The sequence below is a fragment of the Gopherus evgoodei genome, chromosome 1, assembly GCF_007399415.2.
Source record: "Gopherus evgoodei ecotype Sinaloan lineage chromosome 1, rGopEvg1_v1.p, whole genome shotgun sequence".
Taxonomy (NCBI): Eukaryota; Metazoa; Chordata; order Testudines; family Testudinidae; genus Gopherus; species Gopherus evgoodei.
The window spans coordinates 356,431,131-356,452,624 of NC_044322.1; the positions used below are offsets into that span (position 1 = coordinate 356,431,131).

At 40.0% G+C, this 21,494-nt stretch overlaps 1 protein-coding gene across 1 annotated transcript in view; it reads right to left on the reverse strand.

The window, feature by feature from the left end:
- Window positions 1-21,494, reverse strand: part of TAF3 (TATA-box binding protein associated factor 3) — a 138,819-nt gene that overhangs the window by 13,723 nt on the left and 103,602 nt on the right. The window contains exons 3-4 of the mRNA XM_030571541.1: window positions 16,331-18,135; window positions 9,833-9,915 (exon numbers count right to left, since the gene is read on the reverse strand). Of these exons, the coding sequence (XP_030427401.1) occupies window positions 9,833-9,915; window positions 16,331-18,135 (1,888 nt within the window). The remainder of the gene's footprint in view (window positions 1-9,832; window positions 9,916-16,330; window positions 18,136-21,494) is intronic.

Genomic DNA, 21,494 nt, shown 5'->3' on the forward strand with positions numbered 1-21,494 from the left:
CAAGCCAGTTGACTCCAGTCCCTATTGCTTTCCCTTGTTTTAGCAAATATACCCAGATACTATGCTCAGGAACATCTTACAGGGAAGGGAAAATTTCTGTTCCATCATCTATAATGGGAATCAAAATAGGGCTTTAAGTACCTACAGCTATCAGAAAGTGACCCTAGTGCAGCACAGGGCTTGTCTACCTTTACAGTGCAGCTGTGCTGCTGTAGCACCTAGTGAAGATGCTACCTATGTTAACAGGAGAGCTTCTCCTGTTGGCCTAGATAGTCCATCTTCCCGAGAGGCGGTAGCTATGTTAACAAGAGAAGCTCTCATGTCACCTAGACTGGGGCTTAAGTCGATATAGCTGTGCGGCTCAAGGGTATGGATTCTCTGCACGCCTAGGGCGACCAGAGAGCAAATATGAAAAATTGGAACAGGGGGTGGGAGGCAATAGGAGTCTACATAAGAAAAAGACCCCAAAATCGGGACTGTCGCTATGAAATCGGGACATCTCGTCATCCTATGCACGTCTGAGCGACACAGTTATACCGACATAAGTCTGGAGTGTAGACCAGGGTGCAGACAGGCCTCCTCTTGAATAATGAATATTATTTCCACTTTGTCACTGGCTCCTATCTATGCCAAAACTGAGTGATGTGGTCTGTCCGAAACCCTTATCTTTTGCCCGATGATACACTGAGCTATCAGATGAACTACTTGCCTAACAACTTTACTTAGACTGCAAGCTTTTTGGGGCAGGGATCACCTTTTTGTTCTGTGTTTGTATAGTGCCTAACACAATGGCCCTGGACCATGTCTGGGCTCCGAGGCACTAAATAATAATAATACCTCAAATTTTTGGCTCTATGCAAGCTACTTATTTTTGTTTTAATTTCATTTTGAAACAAGTGAGACTTTGGTAACAAAACAATAGGTATATTTAAGGGAAAAACTGAGATATCAAAGTTCTTTTCTTTTACACTAATTTTGTGGCAAAGCCAAGCCTTTTTGTGTGTGTGTGTAATGAAGAAGCACTTGCCTTCAATTCTGTTGGGTACATTTGATCAGTTTCTGTTTTGCCACAAAGGGAGACTGCCATTTCCACATGCAACCCTGCTGAAGCAGATGTGTGTCTAAATCTGCCTGAAGTCCCCCCCCCCCTTTTTAATTGAGGTACAAAACACATGCATTTTTACTCTTGTGCAACAAACGGCAAAATAAAAATAATTTCACATACAGTAGGTGGTTTGTTTTTTAATGACTCAAACCTTTTTATAGATTCACATTTGGAGTCACCATTGAGTGTGATTCAAGTGCAAAATGAAAATAATTTTGCATGAACCTTCCAACAACCAAAACCATGGTGATTAATTGGTGGGGTGGCTTCTGTAATTAAAGGAGAGGCTAGGACTAAGCTTGAGGTTTGAACTAACTCTTACGCTCAAGGAAAAACAATTCTAGGTCAGCTTTAAAAGCACACTGGAAAAAGCAACGTTTCACCCAATCTGGCAATGGGGTCTTATTACCTTCAGAAGCATAGATACTTGCACACAAGGGCCTCAACCCTACAATTAGGTAGACCCTTGTGGAGCCAGAACAAAATCAACAGGACTCTGTATGGATGCCAGGGTCCAGGTATGGGGGTTTGAGTGCAGGACTGGGGCCAAATATATTATCCCTTTGCCAAATGTTCCTTTGAGTATATGAACCACACCCTAGACAATGTCTTCAATAAAGAACACACCCATTCTGCATTTAAAAAAGAATAGCTTACTGGAGAAGTCCTCCAGCTCTTTATTATAATTATAATTTAAATGTAGCGATTCCAGGGAAGAAAACATATAAAGAGGTAGACTTGGTCTACTCTTAAAAGTTAGAAGGGGTGTGAAAAATGTTTCTGTTGATGCAGCTACCGTCATTTGGGGAACTGGTGTTCCCAAACTGATGGAATACCCGCTTATCAGTGTAGGCTATGAGGATATGCTTGCATAGCTACGGTGACATAGCTATGCCAGTATAGTCTCCATAGTGTAGACATATCCTTAGCAAAACTGTAAAGTTCACTGGAGTTCCTAAATCCTACATTACACTTATTACTTGGCTGGAAATTAGATAATTTTTCACTTCTCTCCCTCCTCTCTCTTAGGTGGTCCATTAATTATATCAGGAGTTGATTTAACCAGCGTATGTTCTTTTTGGTTTTGTAGAAAAAGTTGATGGAGCAACACAAAGTGTAAATTCTAGTATCACACTGTTAACATATAGCCTTTCACTGCTAAGTGCTACATTGTAAAATAATTGGGATACCCATTAGTACTGTAATAAACATAGACATTCACTGCCAGGACTCTATTGTTTGATTTTCCAAACAGTGGTTTACCCTTCTACATTTTTCTCCCTGAAGTATCACTTTTTCCCTCCTATTTAATTCCACAGTAAGTTCTCCTCCAGAGCTTTCTGTTGAATAAGCAACGTCTCACAGGGTAACCAACACCGCCCACAGCTGTGTCCCACAATAGCCCCATGCTGCTTGCATTACATCTTTTGGAGGATTTGGTCACGGTGCCTTAACTGCTACAAACACTGGACTCATTCATAAAAACGTGCAGAAGGAGGGGCTTCCAGCAGGATTCCTTTACCTGTTTCCCCACCACAAACCAGTGAAATAAATGGAACGGGTCATGAGCTGGTTGGCCTGTAATGCAAACCTATGGCTTGACAAGTCAATAAAGAGCCAATCCTTCCCTCCTCAGCCACACTGAGAGCCAAGGTTAAAGGCAAACACAATTTGGATATACCTACACAGGGAGTTTAATGATCCCCATTATTCAGCTATTGTGGGCAAACACTATGAAGCCAGTAATCTAAATTATCAACGTTTGAATAACTTGCCACTAAATGGCACACAAAGTTCAAAAGTTCCTTCACAATGGCTTACTTATTTATCATTAAAAGGAGAGCAACCATCCTTAAAAAGCCTACACATTCCATTAAAGAAGATACCATGTAAAAATTGTAAGTATTGTACAAAATTGTATGGGGAAAATCGTAGTCTCACTGAAGTCTGTGGCAAACTCCTATTCTCTCTCTCTAGGTGCTTTTACAACTCCCATTGCTGTAGTGTTTGAGCATCTGACATTTAAAAAAAATGTTTATTTTACAGTAGCAATTAGTCTCAATCGAGATAAGGGCCTCAATGAGCAAGGCATTACACCAACACGGAGACAGTCCCTGTTTTCAAGAACTTCCAGTGCTGGCAGGAGGGGAAAAAATCTGTAGCCTTATTTCTACGTTTCTCTTTTGGTTCTCTGATTTCTCTCAATTCTCCTACTTTTTGTGCAACTTTTCATAGAGATTTTGACTTCACTTGGAGGTCATGTGAGCTCAGCTGATTTGTAAGTCAGGCCAACACTTAGGAGCCTAACTGTATGCACCCCATTTTTGGAAATCTTGACCTATGGTAATTTTGGTACTTGTCTGTATGCTGCATGACAAAAGATGAAACCATATGAAAATACAAAAGCTACATAAATATATAACACAGAGGTATTCTAGTGGGCATTAATATGCTAATATATATGTATTTAAAATAATTTACAAGTGAATATGTATACAGATTGGTAGGAAAACCCCCCTCTATCTTTGCTTAAAAATGAATTTCGGCGATAATCTAGCTGTGCTGCAGATAGCCACGGTAGGTTTCCACTTGTTGATCCTTGTAGTACTCCACCAGAATGTTTTCCCATCCATGCTATCTCATTCCTATGCCTTTTCAGGCAGATGCCATTTGTGCCAGTTTACATAGACGTGAGTGTGTTATGTGAGCTTCTCGTGGATGGTGTTGGACTGACAGTCATGGAACATGAACAGTAACAGACTCGAAAATAGCAAAATAGGCTTTCCCTCTTTGTTCCACCAGCATGCTTCCAGGTCACCACTGCTTGGCAGAGAGATTACATCTAGTGGTGAGTGAATAATTCAGTCTCTACTGCCAGTCAGTCCTTAGCCTCTATTGAGATTTCCTACCAGGGTGTCAATCAGTGCCAGTTATGGCAGTGGGTTTGGTGATATGGACATTTATCCATTACGCTAAGCAGTGGAATGAGCCCACCAACCATTTTAGTTAGGTCACTGAATGTCTCTCTGACAGTATTTGGGATGAAGCTTCAGTGAATCAACAAAATACCTAGGGGCAAAAATTTCTTCTTTTCATCCATCAATTCTTTTAAGATTTTAGTTCAACAAATAATACTCTTAGATGATATACATACACATTTATATTCTAAAAAAAAAAAGTCACATCTACCCACTTCAAAAATTTCAAGATAAATGGCAATTTAATTAGACTGGGCACATCAAATTACAAGTTAAATCAGTGCTAAAACAGCTATCTTCCACTCACGACTAGCATCAAGGTCCCCTACTGAAAGTAGAGCTAAAATACAATACTGTAAGCCTGGAGTAAGAAGCCTGACATTTTAAGATACAGATTAAAGACTTGATTTCACAAAAATATGTGCCTTGCTTCTAAACCACAGAAGCCCCGAAAAAAATCAGTTGTACATTGTTGAAGCCCCGCACTGAAGCTACATGTTGGTATTTTTGTTTTTTATTTGGCTGTAAACATAAAATGAATTTATTGCAAATATCAGGAATTACAGCACATAATTAATTTGAAGTTCATGTCAGTTGCATCAGTAAATAGCATGTCAATGCATCATCAGTAGATTAGCATTCTTAGACACCATAGCCGTGAAATATGATTTTGTTTGGGAAAATAACTGGACAACGGACGAACAAGCCACCACACGATGATTCAACAAAACAGCTAATTACAGGAGACTTAAATTCAGGAAGGGTCCACACCAGCTTTCTCTACATGACAAATTTTAAATGCCTTCCTACACTGACTCAATTAGCGATCTTGTGCCTTGATAGCACTGCAGGAAAACAACAATAACAACAACTTTCCAACTTATCATTCAAATCATCACTAAAAAGGTGGTCATAAATATTTTAAAACCCAAGCAAACTAATAAGACCTAGGCCCATTAAGGATAAGATCTTTTACAGCAAATTAAATAAAACAATTTATTGAAGTCTGTACTCAAGATAAACTAGATTTACTAGCTGACCTTTTATTCATTTAAAGAACAAAATTAGCTCTAATTGCATTAGAATGGAATCCACTAAATTTCTTTTAATGTGGCATCCATGCAAGTATTGCTGCAATTGTTTACTACTAAGATGGAAATGTTTTGATTATAATCTACTTTCCACTTGTTTTATTGTGCAGTTAAAACACTTGCAAAAACCTAACGTATAGCAGCCTTTCCTACTGTTCTATTTATCCTTCAGTAATGGCTACATTTTAATTTGTACTACCCTGACATTATACCCCATATTTATTTAGGGTACTATGAAGACCTGTATTCTTGGGACTGACAACATATGCTTATGCAGGGCAAACATGAAATGCAGAGATCACTTTTATATCTAGGACCAGCCAATATTAGCATTCACAGAAATAGAAAGAATTAAAATTCACTGTCACAATTAACTCTGACTTGCATCTTGACTGTCAATCTCAGCAGAGACTAAGGACTGAATAGGTAGAGAGAATGAGATAACTTCTCACCCATACAGGTAAATCAGGATTAAGGCACATGAGTGAAAGCTTGCACAGCTACTGTTTTGCTGTACTTGCTCTGTGCATAGAGTTTCCATTCCAGCAGATGACTCAGCAGCCACGCCAGAAGCTGTCTTTACATCACAGCCTGGCCTCACCACCTCACCCTCAGTGGGGACGAATGTTGAGGTGTCTCTACTCGGGGCATGTCTACATGAACACTTACCGTGTGGCAAGCTGAAGTGTAAATCTACAGTGAGCTCCAGCTAACTACTGTATGGACACTGCTGTTGTGCATGTGCCTCAGCAGGGTCCACATGGACCGTTAGTGAGCAGCTCGCTGGAGTGCTGTAGATTTACACCCCAGCTTGCTGTGCAGTAAATGTTCGGGTAGACATGCCCTCAGTATGTGAGCCCCAGGAGAGGATTACGACGGGACTGGTCTTAGTGTACCATTCTTCATGGGCCTATACCTTCTGCTCCTTCTGTCTCTGAATGAACATAGCATCTAACTGCTTCTTGCTGGGAACAAACAGTACCAGTGTTCCAGGATTTGCACTGGCTGCCCATTGGACTCTAGACAGACTTTAAGGATGTTGGTTAAGGCTTAGAACTGCTCACCTGAGGGATCGCCTCTCTCCCTGTGACATACTGTCAAAGATGCGGTCAGCAAAGGTGCTGAAGAGGCATCCCCTTGTTATAAAAGAGGGGGTGGCTGGCCAGGTATTCTCTGTGGGGCCTCCAAGACGATGGAACATGCTCCTCCTTGTTCCACAATAGCCCACATTCGGAGACTTTCCAGGCATGCTGCAAAAGTCACTATTTGATGGTTGGGGTCGTTGGAGAAAGTGGAGAGTATTCTTCTGAGATGCTGAAAGGGATAGCTGGCTGGCTGGCTGGCCAGCCAAGTACCTGTGGAACGTATTTCAATGCTGCTGAAGTTCAATTTAATGGTGTTTACTATATGATTAACTACAGTGAGGTGCACAGACCTTGAACAGGCATCATATTTAAAAAAAAATTCTAAAACAAAACAAAAGAAAGTCCAGTGGCATATTTCCCAAGCCTTATTTCTTTATAGCCCTATCTCTTTCTGAAATTACACCCATTCAACATAGTATTTTATATAAAACTTCCTCAAACACACACCAACTGTTAACTGTTACAGAGCTAAACTGCTTGTATATCTCAGAAAGAAAAACTGTAAAAACCAAGATAGCAAGTAAGCATCTAAAATAATTCAAGACCGTGTCTACTTATCACTCACCAGTTCCCCTTCTCAACCTGAAATAAGTCCCTTGCACATTGTGGCTCATGGTGTCCCCTTCTAGTTGCTGGAGAACATAGAGGCTGATGTGCCTCCTGCAGCCTTTGAGCTAACAGAGCAGAGCGTTTTATCTCAGGCGGTAGAGACTTACAGCTTTAGACCCACAGATCCAATCTCTGCTACTAGGTGACTGAACATAGAACTAAAAACATGGTCTGAATTAAGACTAAATATTGTTCTTCAGGAGGAGGAAAGCGGTATTATTTGTATTGGAATAACTCCTAGAAGACCCAGTCATGGACTGAGGCCTCACTGTGTTAAGATGCGGAAGAATACAGTATACAGGGGTGGCTGTATGTATTTTGCTGCCCCAAGCACGGCAGTCAGGCGGCTTTTGGCGGCGCGCCTGCGGCAGGTCCGCTGGTAACGCCAATTTGGTGGTGGTTCTGCAGGCTGTCCGCCGGTCCTGTGCCTTCAGCATACCCACCTCCAAATTACCACTGAAACCGCGGACCTCCCACAGGCACGCCGCCGAAGCCTGGAGCCGCCCCTGACAGTATACAAAAGACAATCCCATGCCCCGAAGAGTTTACACGTGTGCTGTGGAAGGGAGATTGTTGAAACTGAATAAGGATAACAGTGAGTGGAATGTAAATGGAGTGCTAATTTTTTTTTTCTTTTTTTTTACTTAAAATCTAATGTGGTTTACATCGATGGGACCAGCAGTCTATAGGAACCTTGACTAATCAAACTTAGTATATGTATGAAGAAATTGCCCAGGTTTTTAAATATCTGCGTACCGGCAATGATAGTTACTCACAAGGTTAGCTATCAATACTAATACTGTACGCACTCCATATAGGGTTAGGGAGGAATGAAGGAATATTTCCCCTCTCCCCCGATAAGTTTGGCAGAGACCCTGGGGGCTTTTTGCCTTCCTGCGTAGCATGGGGAATGGGTCACTTGCAGTTTAAACTAGTATAAATGGTGAATTCTCTGTAACTTGAAGTCCTAATGATCTGAGGACTTCAGTAATCAAGCCTGAGGGTAGGGGTCTACTACAAGAGTGGGTGGGTGAGGTTCTGTAGCCTGCAATGTGCAGGAGGTCAGACTAGATGATCATGATGGTCCCTTTTGAACTTAAAGTTTGAGTCTAAAATCATCTTCCTTGTATCTATAAGGAAAGTGCATTGGTAGACTTTAAAAGGACATTGTGTCCAACTGTCTTCAGTCAAGTCATACTTAAGGGGATAGAGAATATTTTTGAAAACATAATGCCTGTCATAAAATATGACATGACACATGAACTTTGGGTCAGATTCAAACATTATGAAGGGAAAAAAGGCAGAGAAGATTAGGGAACATTAAAAAGTAGAGGGGAAAATATACTACGTATAACTTTTTAGGTCCCATAGGAACTGAAATTACTTAACTCAAAAAAATTCCCACAGCAACTTCATAATAAATTAGCTCCCAGCTAACATAACCCCCACTCTTCCAGTATTAGAATAAGCTTTTGTCTAGGCTTTTCTGGTTGAGGGGGAAACACTATCAGGCTGAACTCAGTCTTTCAAGACTGCAACAGGTAAGCTTCCAAGTTAAAATAAATCTTTCAGGGCTGGAGCAAATCTTTCAAGTTGGGAAGGCCCCTACCTAAACAAGGCATCCAGACTGAAGGCCTCTGACTAACCCAAGCTTCCAGGATACATTGATTCTTTCAAACTATGGAAAAGCTTTTTAGTTCCTTTCCTCCACCCCACTGAGTCAGCAATCATCTCCGAGATAGACCACTCCATCACAATGCCATTTTGTAAATGGATGGCAGGTAAGATGACACATTGAATACTGTGTTCAGCACAAGATACCCCATCTCAAATCAGATGTGTCAGAAAAGGTCAAGTAAAGGACAAAGAAAATGACAAGTGGCATGGAAAGACTGGCATACAATAGTAATAATAATAATACAACTTAGCTCATACATCAAGAGAGATTAAAAAAAGATTAGACTATTTAGTTTGGCTATGACACAAAGAAGAAGCAACATGTCAGAGGTACATAAAATAATGAGTGGCAGGGAGAAGATCTGTTGGGCGCTAATATTTACCATTTCTTAACGTAAGAAACCTGTAACTAAAAAGCAACACATTTTGAAAACTGATTAAAGAAAATACTTTCACACAATACAAAGCCAACCCATGGAATTTGATGTCACTTGTTCCCCCCCTCCACACACTCTTTTCCCGCTTGTGCTCTACACCCACCTGTTGCATCTTGTCCTTATTTAGATCATATGCGTTTTGGGGCAAGGATTGTCTTATTTATTTATGTTTGTACAACACCCAGCACAAAAGGACTATTAGGTCCTTTTGTATTACTGTACAAGTAGTAATAATTAGTGAGCTAATGAACAAAACCAGGATTTAAAAAGGATTAGGCACCTAGATGAATAACCACTACCAACAGTTTATACTAGCTAAGATAAAAATGTATAAAGGGATGTCAACCATCATGTTTCAATGCACAAAGCTGCTAACTGCCTGGGGCTTTGAAACTTCTCCCTGGGGTACGGTATGGATTATGAAAGTTTTCATTGGCTACTGTTGAAGATTGGACATTACTCTAAATTGACCAGTGATTTAAGACTATGTTCCTAGAAGAACATTAGTGGGGAATGCAGCAGGACAGATAATGGAGCAATTCAGAGGGCTTTCCTTGGAAATGCTGAGGTGTTTCGTTAAGAGATTAAGAAATAAATTGGGTGAGATTTCTTTAATGGCAAGTATTTTGATTTATACTTTGTAATATTGGGAGTAGGTTTCACAGATGCACACCTTTATCAGCCAATAATTTTTAAAGTTTCCTTTATGAAAACAGGATTTATTAAAAGTGGTAAGCAATGAATCTCTGACAAGCATGCACCCCTTTCCACTCGATTTCTTTGTACTTACATCTTGTCTTGGCCAGCACCCACTCTCAGCGTCAGCCTGGGAATAACCGGTGATGGAGCTGGAACAACAGGTTCCACTTTTATCTGTTCAAGGGAATACATTCAACAATAAATACACTGCTTCTCTAAACAGAGATTTAACACTTCTTTACTAATTACACTGGAGCTGAGTTAAATTGACAAAAGGAAGTTTAGATTATCACTCTTCCCCATATTACATGCCACAGCATGTAAGGACACTGTTTGTTGGGGGAGTCCTGCAATATCTCATCACAAATCAGTTATGGGCTGAAAAGTCAATTTGGAAGTTCATTGTGTTTGTAAATGTACGTGAAGTATGTTAATTACTGCTTTAATATTCTTGTAGAGTTATGAAAAGATTAAGTTGGTCTCAACACAATGAGGTTATCTCTGCATTGTGCTGCAGTATGGACTACAGAGGTGTGAATTGCAGAGCACACCAAAGTGTTGCAATCTAACTGGCTGCTGATGGTGTGAACTGAAAGGTACCTTGTTTGCATTAATGCTTTCAAACTACACTATATTAATGCGAACTAGTTATCTTTCAGTTTGCACCAGCAGTGTCCACATGCGGCAGTTACTGTAACACTTTAATGTGCACTGCAATTCATACCATAGTCCACACTGTGATGCACTGTAGACAAGCCCCGAGACTGATACGATATGACAAATGTGAACTGTGAGTCAGACTCTAACATTGTACAGATATTCTCATTGTACTCAGTAGGCCCTCAAGAGAAGCATCTTCACACCCAATTATTACGAATCCATCTCGGTATTGGGGCATACTTCACATAGTTTAGATTAAAGCAAATATTTCCCAAAACAGCAAGCAAACACACGACCCCTTGCGGAATCAAAACTTTGAACATAGAAAAGGGAAAAAACCTAACTAAGACCCTTACCTGCTAACACTTAATTATATGGTTTCAACGGGATTACTGACATGTGCAAAGTTAAGCACATGCATAAGTGTTTGCAGCCTTGGGACCACGGTCAGGATGCTCTGCAATATTGTGAAGAATGAGTTACTAAGGACTAGTGTCTGTTGTGCATCCTAAATTCCAAACCAATGGCAGTTTATGGTGCTCAGCGCCCAAGAGGATCAGCTTTTCAACTCAGTTTTTAGAGGGGGAGCTACAGCAACCCCTATATTTAGGCTGCCCAACACTTCCCACAATAAAATATTCTTGTGATTTTTTCTTGACGAGTTCTCACTTTAAATGCATGCTTACATCCATCACTGTTCAACAAAGCACTTTAACACAAGCTTAAGCACTGTGTTGATTTGGGGCCTTGGAATCCAAACGAGAAAAAACAGTTCACACAACAATTCACTGCACAATCAGCTGGACTGATTTAAAGAAAAAGCGCCACAATTCTTGAGGGAAGAAGCATGTTTTAAAAGAAGTGTTTTAAGGAGGAAAGAGGGGACTAACTGTCAACATGATAAGAGGGCAGGATGGAAAAAGGCAAAGGCCAGAGTAGGAGGACTTGGAAGGGCAATTAGGTGTAATAATCATATATTCCCATATATAGAGACACAGAGATACATGACTAAGAAAGTTGGACTATATATAAAAAGCTGCAACTTCCACCAAAAAAACCCCCCAAAACCAAAACCAACCCCAGCTAAAATCTGACTCTACATTTCGTTTTTTTAACACTGATAACTAAGCTATACCAAAGAGCTCTCCATGGACTAGCTTCAGACTAGATGATCCTTGCGGTCCCTTCTAAACGCTATGATTTTATGCTTCTACCTCAGACGTCTCTCCATTCCTTTATATACCACAAATCTCCTTTCTGCCATTCCTCACAAGTTGGTACAAGGCATTTTCTTCTCTGCAGTTCCTGCTGTGTGGAATGGCCTTGCTCTCTCTCTCTCTCTCTCCCCCGTATGTCTCTCTTAATTGCATTTTATCTGTCTCTGTTAAATGCAATTTGGTCCAGTGAACAGGGAACTGGACTGGACTCAGGAGACTTGGGTACTGTTCCTAGCTCAGCCACAGATTTGCTGTGTGACACTGCATAAATCATTTCACGTCCCCCATGCCTATCATTTGTCTGTCTTGACTAGTTAGACTGTAGCCTGTTTGGGGCAGGGACTGTCTCTGTGTGTGCACAGCATCCAGTACAAGAGGGTTCAAATCTTCGTTGGGGTCTTTGGGTGCTACTGTAACAAATAAATAAGGGCCAAATCATGGCCTGGATTCTGTGACAGCATGGTGGGGCGAACAGAGTCCCCTTACTCCTTTGTGCCAGCTACCAGTATCACAGGTAGCTGTGAGGGAGGGGAAGCAGGCTCCACAGAGCTCCACCTCCATACTACATAGATCTGTTAGTGTGCAGGATCCATACACAATGCAGGTTACTCCTAGGGTGACTAGATGTCCCAATTTTATAGGGACAGTCCTGATATTTGAGGCTTTTTCTTATATAGAAGCCTATTACCCCCACCCCCTGTACCAATTTTTCACACTTGCTGTCTGGTCACCCTAGTTACTCCTCCCTCGAGCAGTGGGGAAACTAAATCACAATCTCCCTCCTGGGTTACTCCAGGGGTAAAATAACAATGCTGCTGGCAGATCCAAAGTCTCAATCTAGTCCTGAATAATCATCATCATTCCCCCTCTTCCTCTTAGGTCTTGTGACTGAATGCCTTAATTTATTAAGCATGCCAAGGTTTCATGCTGCGACTTTTTTTGTGTCCTATATGCACTATATTGTGGACTGCCCTGCATTTATCTGCCAACCATTTTGGCATACAGTTGCAGGAAATACATCAACAAAACATATTTAAAAACATAAATCAAAACTAAGGTATGAAATCACACTTACTTAACAGAACCTGGTCATAACAAAACAGTACTCTAAATTAGAAATGTTACTCACTGCCACATATTGTCTAGTGCTAACAGTGTTTTTCTAAACACACAAACATTCACTAACTTCTTTATTACATTATCTAACACATTTGACATTTAAAAAAAAAATCAAGTTTATAATCTGGAGAGACTTCCTAGGACCACCACTTATCTTTCAGGTTATTCTTATGTCTCTTAAATTGACACGTCATGGAATGTTAAGTGTCCAGGCAGTAACTTGATCATTTGCACTTACAGGACAACTGCTGGTTAAGTAAGCCATTGTGTGATCTAAAAGCTAAATTAAGGAAATGTGCTTTTAGGGGTTAAAATGAAAAAGCAGCATTCTGGAGTAATACTGGGAATTGGGGCCAGCAGAAGAGTATTTACAGTGGATTACTAAGCTTCCCAAATCACCAAAGAGGTAAAGTCCAGCAATATAAGACTCCTTTGTAGCTAACTAAAAATACATTGTCAGTGGATTTGTCCAGTTTTATGTATAAGCAATACTTCTTTCACCTGAACTAATACTAGTAGTCATATAAGCCCCTTATTGCCATGTGCTGCATTTTTTTTGCTAATCTTCAAGGATTTAGCTTCTTTGCCACATACCTCAGGGCACCAACTGATAAAGCTCTAACTCTCCATTTTTCCAGGACACCAGCAGTGCGGCCTTGCAAAAAATGAAAATCGCTCAAGAGATTTAAAGGGGAAATTTATTTTTAAAATCCTGACTTGTAGCAAAGAGGTGGATTTAAAAAAAGCTTATCTATCAAAAATCAATTTAAATTTTAATTCTATCTAGGAAGTCTTTCATGCATTCTAGCTTTAAAGTTTATCTTCTGACAGGGACTTTTTGCCAAGGTAATGGGCAGCTTTGTCAATTTAATCTGACCAAGTTTTTATTACCATTGAACTCCTTTCATTAAAATATATATTATATTTGAGACTATAACAAATCTTTAATAGTTCAGACTCCTTTGTGTATACATTCTATTGCTCTAAAGTAAATTAAGAACAGAAATAAGCAGAAAACATAATAGTTATGCATTTATTAGACCATGTAATGTGTTAAGAATGGTCAACATCTTTTTTGTCTGCGTTTGACTCATTAAAATCTTTGGGGGCAATAGGGCCAAAATGTCCCAGATTTACAGAGGAAGAGGTGTCATGCACACAGACTAAAGAATCCATGGAATGTATTCTGTGTATGTTGCAGTAGCCCGAACGTCAGATAAATGAATATGGACAGGTAGAACAAAACCGTGACCATCATCAAGTACTCCATGACGCAGGGGACTGGACTAGATGACCTCTCGAGGTCCCTTCCTCTCCGATGATTCTATGAGGGAAGTTAATTCTCCAGAATGTCTGGGGTCTAAACTGAGAAGCTATGTTTGCCAATTTTTGCAAGATTTATTGCTCAAAAACTAGACAGAAGACAACAGACTATAATCTCTTGCAATGGAAGGGGGTGGACTCCCAAGATCACGCATTTATGCTGACTGTGTATTTGCTGCAAAGCTGGGCACATTTAAAGCTAGTCAGTGTAGACAAGGAGAAGAGCAAAATTAATTGTGTGTGTGTGTGTGTGTGTGTGTGTGTGTGTGTACATATATATAAAATCAAGAGTAGGCTGTAACCTGATCTACATCAATTAGCAAAACTAAGGTGGGTAGAAAGTGGCTTTAATGGGGCAGTGCCCTGCATTTCTATGATTCTATAGACTTTCCTAAGTCAATAGGAGGTGTGGGTGCTCAGCCCTTTGAAAATCAGGCTCTAGTGACTAAAATAAAGCACTCAAAATGAGGCTACTTTTGAACATTTAGGCCATAATGACTATGTTTTGAAAAAAAATATATTACTGTGCTTGATCAATGGGGAAAACAAGTTTGGTGTCTTGCTAAGAGAGAAACTTGTGGCCACACTGTACAATTGGGATGATCAGTAGGAAGGAACCTGAGGCTTATTTAGAAATATTTTTTGCCTTCAGAAGAACAACTAGAGCTTGGATAGGTAAGTAATGACTAAATCCATAATTCAAGCTAACACTGCTTATCATTATATCTTATATCTACCAATTTTTCCAGCAAGCTGTGGAATTTTACTAACTCCAAAAAACAAAAACTGAATTTAGAGCGCATGAGAATGCTGTTGGATTGATAGTCCTACAACCAGAAGTCTATTCATCTGTAGAACAAATGTGCAGCAATGACTATATAAGCTTCAAAAGGAATAGGAGTATTAGTGGCACCTTAGAGACTAGCAAATTCATTGTAGCATTGTCATAAACACATTGTTAAGGGTTAATGTCTCTTCTAGCTGTAAAGTGTTACAAGCAGGGAACTGGATACCTGACCAGAAGACCAATCAGAAGACAAAATACTTTTAAATTTGGGTGGAGGGAAGCTTTTGTGTGTGTTCTTTGTCCGTTGTGTCTTCTTCTCTTGGAGGGTCTGAGAGAGACCAGACATTACTACAGGCTCTCTTAAGTCTCTTTCCAAATAGTAAGTAAAAACAGGCGGTTTAGGCTTTTTGATTGTTTTACTCTATTTGCAATTGTGGATCTGGCTGGTTAACGTTATATGTGTAGTTGCTGGGAATATTTTGATTTGTACTGGTACTGGGGGAAAGTCTCTTTCTGGTGTCTGTAAGCTATAGGACCCTGTAACAGTTACATCTTGAAATTACAGAGATAATTCTTTACTTTTTCCTTTCTTTTATTAAAAGATTTCTTTTTAGAGAACCTGATTGATTTTTTTTTCTTGTTTCCCTTGTTTTATTCCAGGGGATTGAGATAACTCACCAAGATGGGACGGGGGAGACGGGAAGGGGGAGAGATAGAATCTCTCTCTCTTTTCCTTGAATCTGTTTGCCTCTTTGTGGAGGGGAAGGGAGATGCTTCTCTGTATGGTGATTTAAGAGGTTGGATCAGTATCTCTCAGGATAGCCCAGGGAGGGAAATTCTGGGAGGGGGAAAGGTGGGGGAATGGTTTATTTCTCCTTATTTTAAGAACCCAAGGGATCTGGGTTCTTGGGGTCCCCAGGGAAGGCTGGGGAGGTCAGAGTGCCCCAAACCACTACATTTTTGGGTGGTGGCAGTGCTATCAGATCTAAGCTGGTAATTAAGCTTAGAGGATTCAGGTGCTAGTATCTCATTTTCTGAACTCTAAGGTTCAGATCTGAGAGGGAATGCTATGACATATAAGCTTCCTTACACAGTGCTGTAAATCTGTCTAAACTCTGACCCTAGAGGAGTCACCTTTATCAGTGAAGGCCAGTTAGTCAATGTTGGAACCCTGTTAGCTCAGGTGGGTCAGATGTAAATTGATCTCAGACAATCCCAAATTTCAGTTTTGCAAAACTGAATTCAACAAACATTCAGCAAATCTAAAACTAAAGAGGATCTGTCTGGTACTGTTGGACAAACCCAGAAATTTACATCACACTCTGTTTTAACTTAGGTGTCTTGTCATAAAATAAAGCCAGGTCATCTATTAGCACTTTTCCATTACATTTTCCTAGAAAGCAAAATTTTGTGATGAGAAGTGTGAGAGCAAATGTAAACAATTTCTTACATGTAACATGTTAATACCATCTAAACAGCTTACTTTGTCATGTTTGTGTTTTTCTTTTTCTTTGTCTTTCTTTTCTTTCTCCTTTCTCTCCTTTTCCTTCTCCTTCTTTTCCTTTTCTTTGTCCTTCTCCCTTTCCTTTTTCTTCTTCTTCTCTTTTTTGTCTTTCTTCTTCTCTTTAGGCTTCTCTTTGTCCTCAAACAGTTTTTCAGGAAGCATTGTGGACAAGGAAGTCAACATGGTAGGAAGTCTCATGGCGGTAGGGGTGCTAAACAAAGGCAAAGGCATTTCTTTGGGGGGCAACAGAAGAGGTGCTGAGGGACCCTTTATCTTATCTTCCCTACCTTTATCTTTAATTTTCTCTTTGTCTTTCTTATCTTTATCTTTCTTGCCTTTTTCTTTATCTTTCTTCTTATCCTTATGCTTCTCTCTCTCTTTTTTGGTATTGCCATCTTTCAACTTCATTTTTGTATCAACATCATCAAAGTCCTTCATTTTGAACTTATAGGGATCGAGGTCATCATCTTTGAGTAGGTCTTTCCATTGAAACTTTGCTTCCTTGGTTCCTATGTCTTTATCCTTCTCCTTGTTTTTATCCTTATCTTTGCTTTTGTCTTTATTTTTCTCTTTGTCTTTTTGTTTTTCTTTCTTTTTCATTTTTGTCTTCAGCTCTTTTTTCAGCTTCTTTTTCACTTCTACTGATGATGCCAGCTTGGTTTTCTCCTCATAGACTTTGAGTAGAGGTTCCGGTGTTGGTGGTGAAGCAGAAGGAGAGGAGAAATAAGGAAAGTTTGGAGGCGGATTAGAAGGTGACCCCATCTTTGCTTTTCGAATGACCTCATCAATTGAGTCATCCATTGTCCATGAAATGTCTGAGCTTGAAGTCCCACCCGAGGGAGGCATTGGGGTGGCTCCTACCTTATTTAGGCTGTTAGCAGAAACAGAAGCTTTAGGAGTTGGAGTTTCTGAAACAGAAAGTCTTTTAGGGCTGGTAAAAATTTCCCCCTCTGATTCTGAACCAGACGAAAACTCAAATGGATCAGGTTCTCGTTCTGCACATGCACGGGCAATCACAGCATCAATTGAATCATCAATAGTCTTGTCCATCACTGCCACTTTCTTAGATGGATTTTCACAATTTTGTTTCCCAGGCTCAGGTGGTGTTTGCCCTTGTTTTACTTGGATGTTCTCTTTTCCCATCTTTTCACTTAATGCAGCCAAAGGGGTTCTACTTAGGGTTTCGGGCTTGACTGCCACTTGGGAAACATGAGCGGGAACCTTTGGACTTTTCGGACTTTTGGGACTTTTGGCACGACTTGGTGATTTTTTCTCTTTGGATCCAGTTTTTGGTGAACGTATGGGACTTCCAATAACTACTGGTGCTGGAGGAGCTTTAGGCAATTTAGTCTTCTGTCCTGGAGAACCACTTTTGGCCTTTGTTTTAGGTGCAAATGGTTTTGATTCTAATGTTTTAGGAGCTGGCGTTTGTGATTTTGCAATGGGAGCCAACATCGGTGGTTCTGGTGAAGTAGGGGCTAAATCTGTACTATCTTGAACATGAACTGGAGAAAGCATTGGTGGCACCTTTTGAGTGTTTATTGAACTGAGAGGTTCACGTGGCTCCAATGCTCCATCATTGATGTCCCCTTTAGTGATAGCTAGTTTTGGTCGTTTCATAGCAGGCATTTCCTCAGCTTCAGGACTTTCTAAGGGTCTCTTGCTCAAGAAGTTTTCATCATTAACTGCCTCATCCTCTTCCATCTCTCCTTCCTCTTCCAAGGGAACCTGCATGGCTTCTGCTGATGTACCTCCATCAGTGGGTACCTGTTCCTCTTCCTCCTCTGTTATAAGAAATAAAAAAAAAAGTTACTGGAATACTTTAAAAATATGTTATACAGGAACAATAAATTATTGGAAATTAATAAGCATCAAGACAGCATTCAAACTTTATTTGGCTCAATATTATCATCATCTGCTACCTGTTCAGTGACCTACATGAAGCGACTGAAGCAATTACATTTAGTGACTGGCAGACGTCTGTCTGCAATACAAAATCCATCTTCACAACTGACACTAACTGGAACCCTTGTTGGAAGTCTAAAACCAAGGATCAAATGGGCTTGAAGGTATGTCTCACCCATAAAGAAAGACCCTCCAGAACAGGTTTGAGGCACATTGACAGGGCACCAAAGGGAATTTCTCCTGCTGCTGTAGTTTGCTTCACCTGTTCTATGACTAGGACTTGGTCAATTTGTCAGGACTTTGGACATTTCATGAGTGCTAAAAGCTCACCCAAAAATATAGTGAAATGATACGGGCCATTTAATATGAATGATATTGCATCCAAACATTTTGTATACCATAAGAGGAAAGTTCTCAATCACATATTAGTCTCTCTCACTCTCTCGGAATCTCACTGTAACCCATTCAAGTTGCTTGGGTTACAAACACACACAAGCACCTGGCTGATTCATTTTAAAAAAAAGTGAAGGGGAATAGTAACAAGGTTTTCTATTATAATAAAATAAATCATAAAGTGTACATCCAATTAAATAAAATGTGGTACATTTTAAATGTATACCTTATTTGTACGCCCACAGACTTCTGAGTGTCAGTTAAATAATAAGAGTAACATATGATTTTCTTTCATACTTTTAGAGAAACTATTTGTACACTTCTTGTTCATCATGAATACAGCTCTCAACATGAGACCTTTTGTCCACTTAAACATACTTTCTCCATGTTTTTCTTGCAACACCATAGCCTAATGGTTAAAACAGAGGACTAAGCTCTACCCATACTGTTTATTGTTCTTCCAGTAAGGGTTTGTGTATATGGGGAAATGTTACCAGCATAACTATACTGATATGATTATACATTTACAATTATACCAGTATAACACGCCAGGTGGACACTCTTAAATAAGTACATTTTCCCCATGTACACAAGCACTAAGTCACTTAACCTCCATGCCTCAGTTTATGCACCTGCAAAAATGGCACATTTACCTTTTCTCACAGGGGTGTGGTGAGGTTTATATTATATTTGGAAGGTATTTTAGAACTCTTGGATGAAGGACACAGTACAATAGGGTGACCAGATAGAAAGTGTAAAAAATCGGGACAGGAGGGGAGGGGGGGTAATAAGTGTCTATATAAGAAAAAGTCCCCAAAATCGGGACTGTCCCTATAAAATCGGAACATCTAGTCACCCGACAGTACAAATTGTTTGTTGTGAGCAGGCTGTCTTTTTAATAAATATTTAAAAACTGAAGTAAAATGAGGAAATTGTTTAAAGCCATTTAATAAGATGCTCTTAAAAAAAATCTTTTGGAAGAGTTTATTTTCAGGTTTTCTGAGCTGATGTTTCTCTACTGTAATGTGTCAATATCCTGATTTAGGAGAGTTGAGTCAAGAGTCCTGGGCTGAAGCTTGAATCTTGCCAGCATCACAAATTAAGTAAAATAAGCTGGCAATTCTGGCTTTTGCCAGGGCCCAGAGGATTTACAGCAGCCAGCCCAGAGTGGAAACTTTGCTCGAGTATAAAGCCTTCCATGAAAAACAGAAAGTGTTAGGAGTTAGGTTTGCTTGGCTGGGCATTCACATCCTATTTTTAAAATATTAGAAGGGAAAAGTGACAGATCACTGTTGACTGAGTCTGCACCGGCTACAAATAGATCTAACTGATGGTTTATGTTTCAGGATCATCAAATCAGTTTCAATCTTGGTCTGCCTTGCTGTATGAATAAGCTCTGCCCTTATGTTCCAAACTGGCATGAGATGAATGTGGGGTGCTGTGTCTATTTCCTCCCAGCCTTATTATGCATGGGTCCCCATCAGCAGTTTATTTTTGTTTTAAATACCCTAAGTAAAAAGAAAACAAGATGAAGTTCAACAGCACCATTGCAATTTAAAGTCAAAACTATCTACTTATCAAGGTTACAAGAGTGAAAACACAACACAGCCAAATCCAAAATGATATGAGAGGCAAGGAATGTTATCATTCTCCTTTTAGGGTGGACATAAAATGTTTTATATGGATAAAATGAGGTATGTGGAGGTATATTTTGAATTAATTAAAAAGAAGAAAAAAAGCTGCAGTAACCAACATTGCTCATAGTCTGAAAAGGGTTTTGAAAGATATTTACATTTACTAGGAAAACCAAACATTCCCGTGCCAAAGATTTCCACTCGGTGCCCCAATTAAACAGTTGATATAGCATGCCCTAACAGAGAATAGTGGAATATTTTACATTGACAGAACTTCTTTCATCCCAGGCACCTCTCACATTATATCCATACAGCACCATGGAATACAACAGCTTCTGGAATTAAAGGGAATAGTCATGCTGCACAGGGTTCTGCATAACATTTTAGGGAATGTAGGCAGGAATTTTGTACAATGAGCAAACCCCTACTCCTACAAGACACATTAAGTCCACACGCAGCCAAAGGAGCTTCCGTTTTTGAAATCCTGTCTGGAAAGCCAATAAATGGAACTCAGATGGAGATGAAGGTCTGAGACAACCTACCCATCTTAGGGTCTTCTTTAGCATACATCAGAGCAGTACCTAAGCATTTCCAACCTTCTACATATTGAATTTGAATCCTTCAGTCCATCACATCAGATATCTGGGATCTAGCTAGAGCTTTCTATGTGTCCTTGTGTGACTCACTTAACCCCTTGGCACTTTTGTTGCCTTATCTGTAAAATAGGGTGATGATATTTTATCGCCACTGGGGTTTGAGTGACATCTCAATAAATGAGGTTTGGGAAGTGCAGACTATTAAAGCTCAGTCTGCAAAAGCAAGACTAGAACTGAGAGCCTCTTGGCTCCTAGCCTCATGCACATTGTTGTAAACCACAAAGCCAACTTGGTAACAGAGTAACCCACCAGCCTTTTTAGAAGAACCATTGTAAGATTCCCCTGGAAAATTGTACAGGCAAGTTCACAGTCCCCTGAATTGTTCTGGAGGTTCATAACCATTTAACTAATAACTCGGGCTGGTTGGGAATTTTTCTGACAAAAGGTTTCTCATTGGAAAATACTGGTTTGTTGGTATCGGAGGGGTAGCCGTGTTAGTCTGGATCTGTAAAAGCAGCAAAGAGTCCTGTGGCACCTTATAGACTAACAGACGTTTTGGAGCATGAGCTTTCGTGGGTGAATACCCACTTCGTCAGATGCATGTAGTGGAAATTT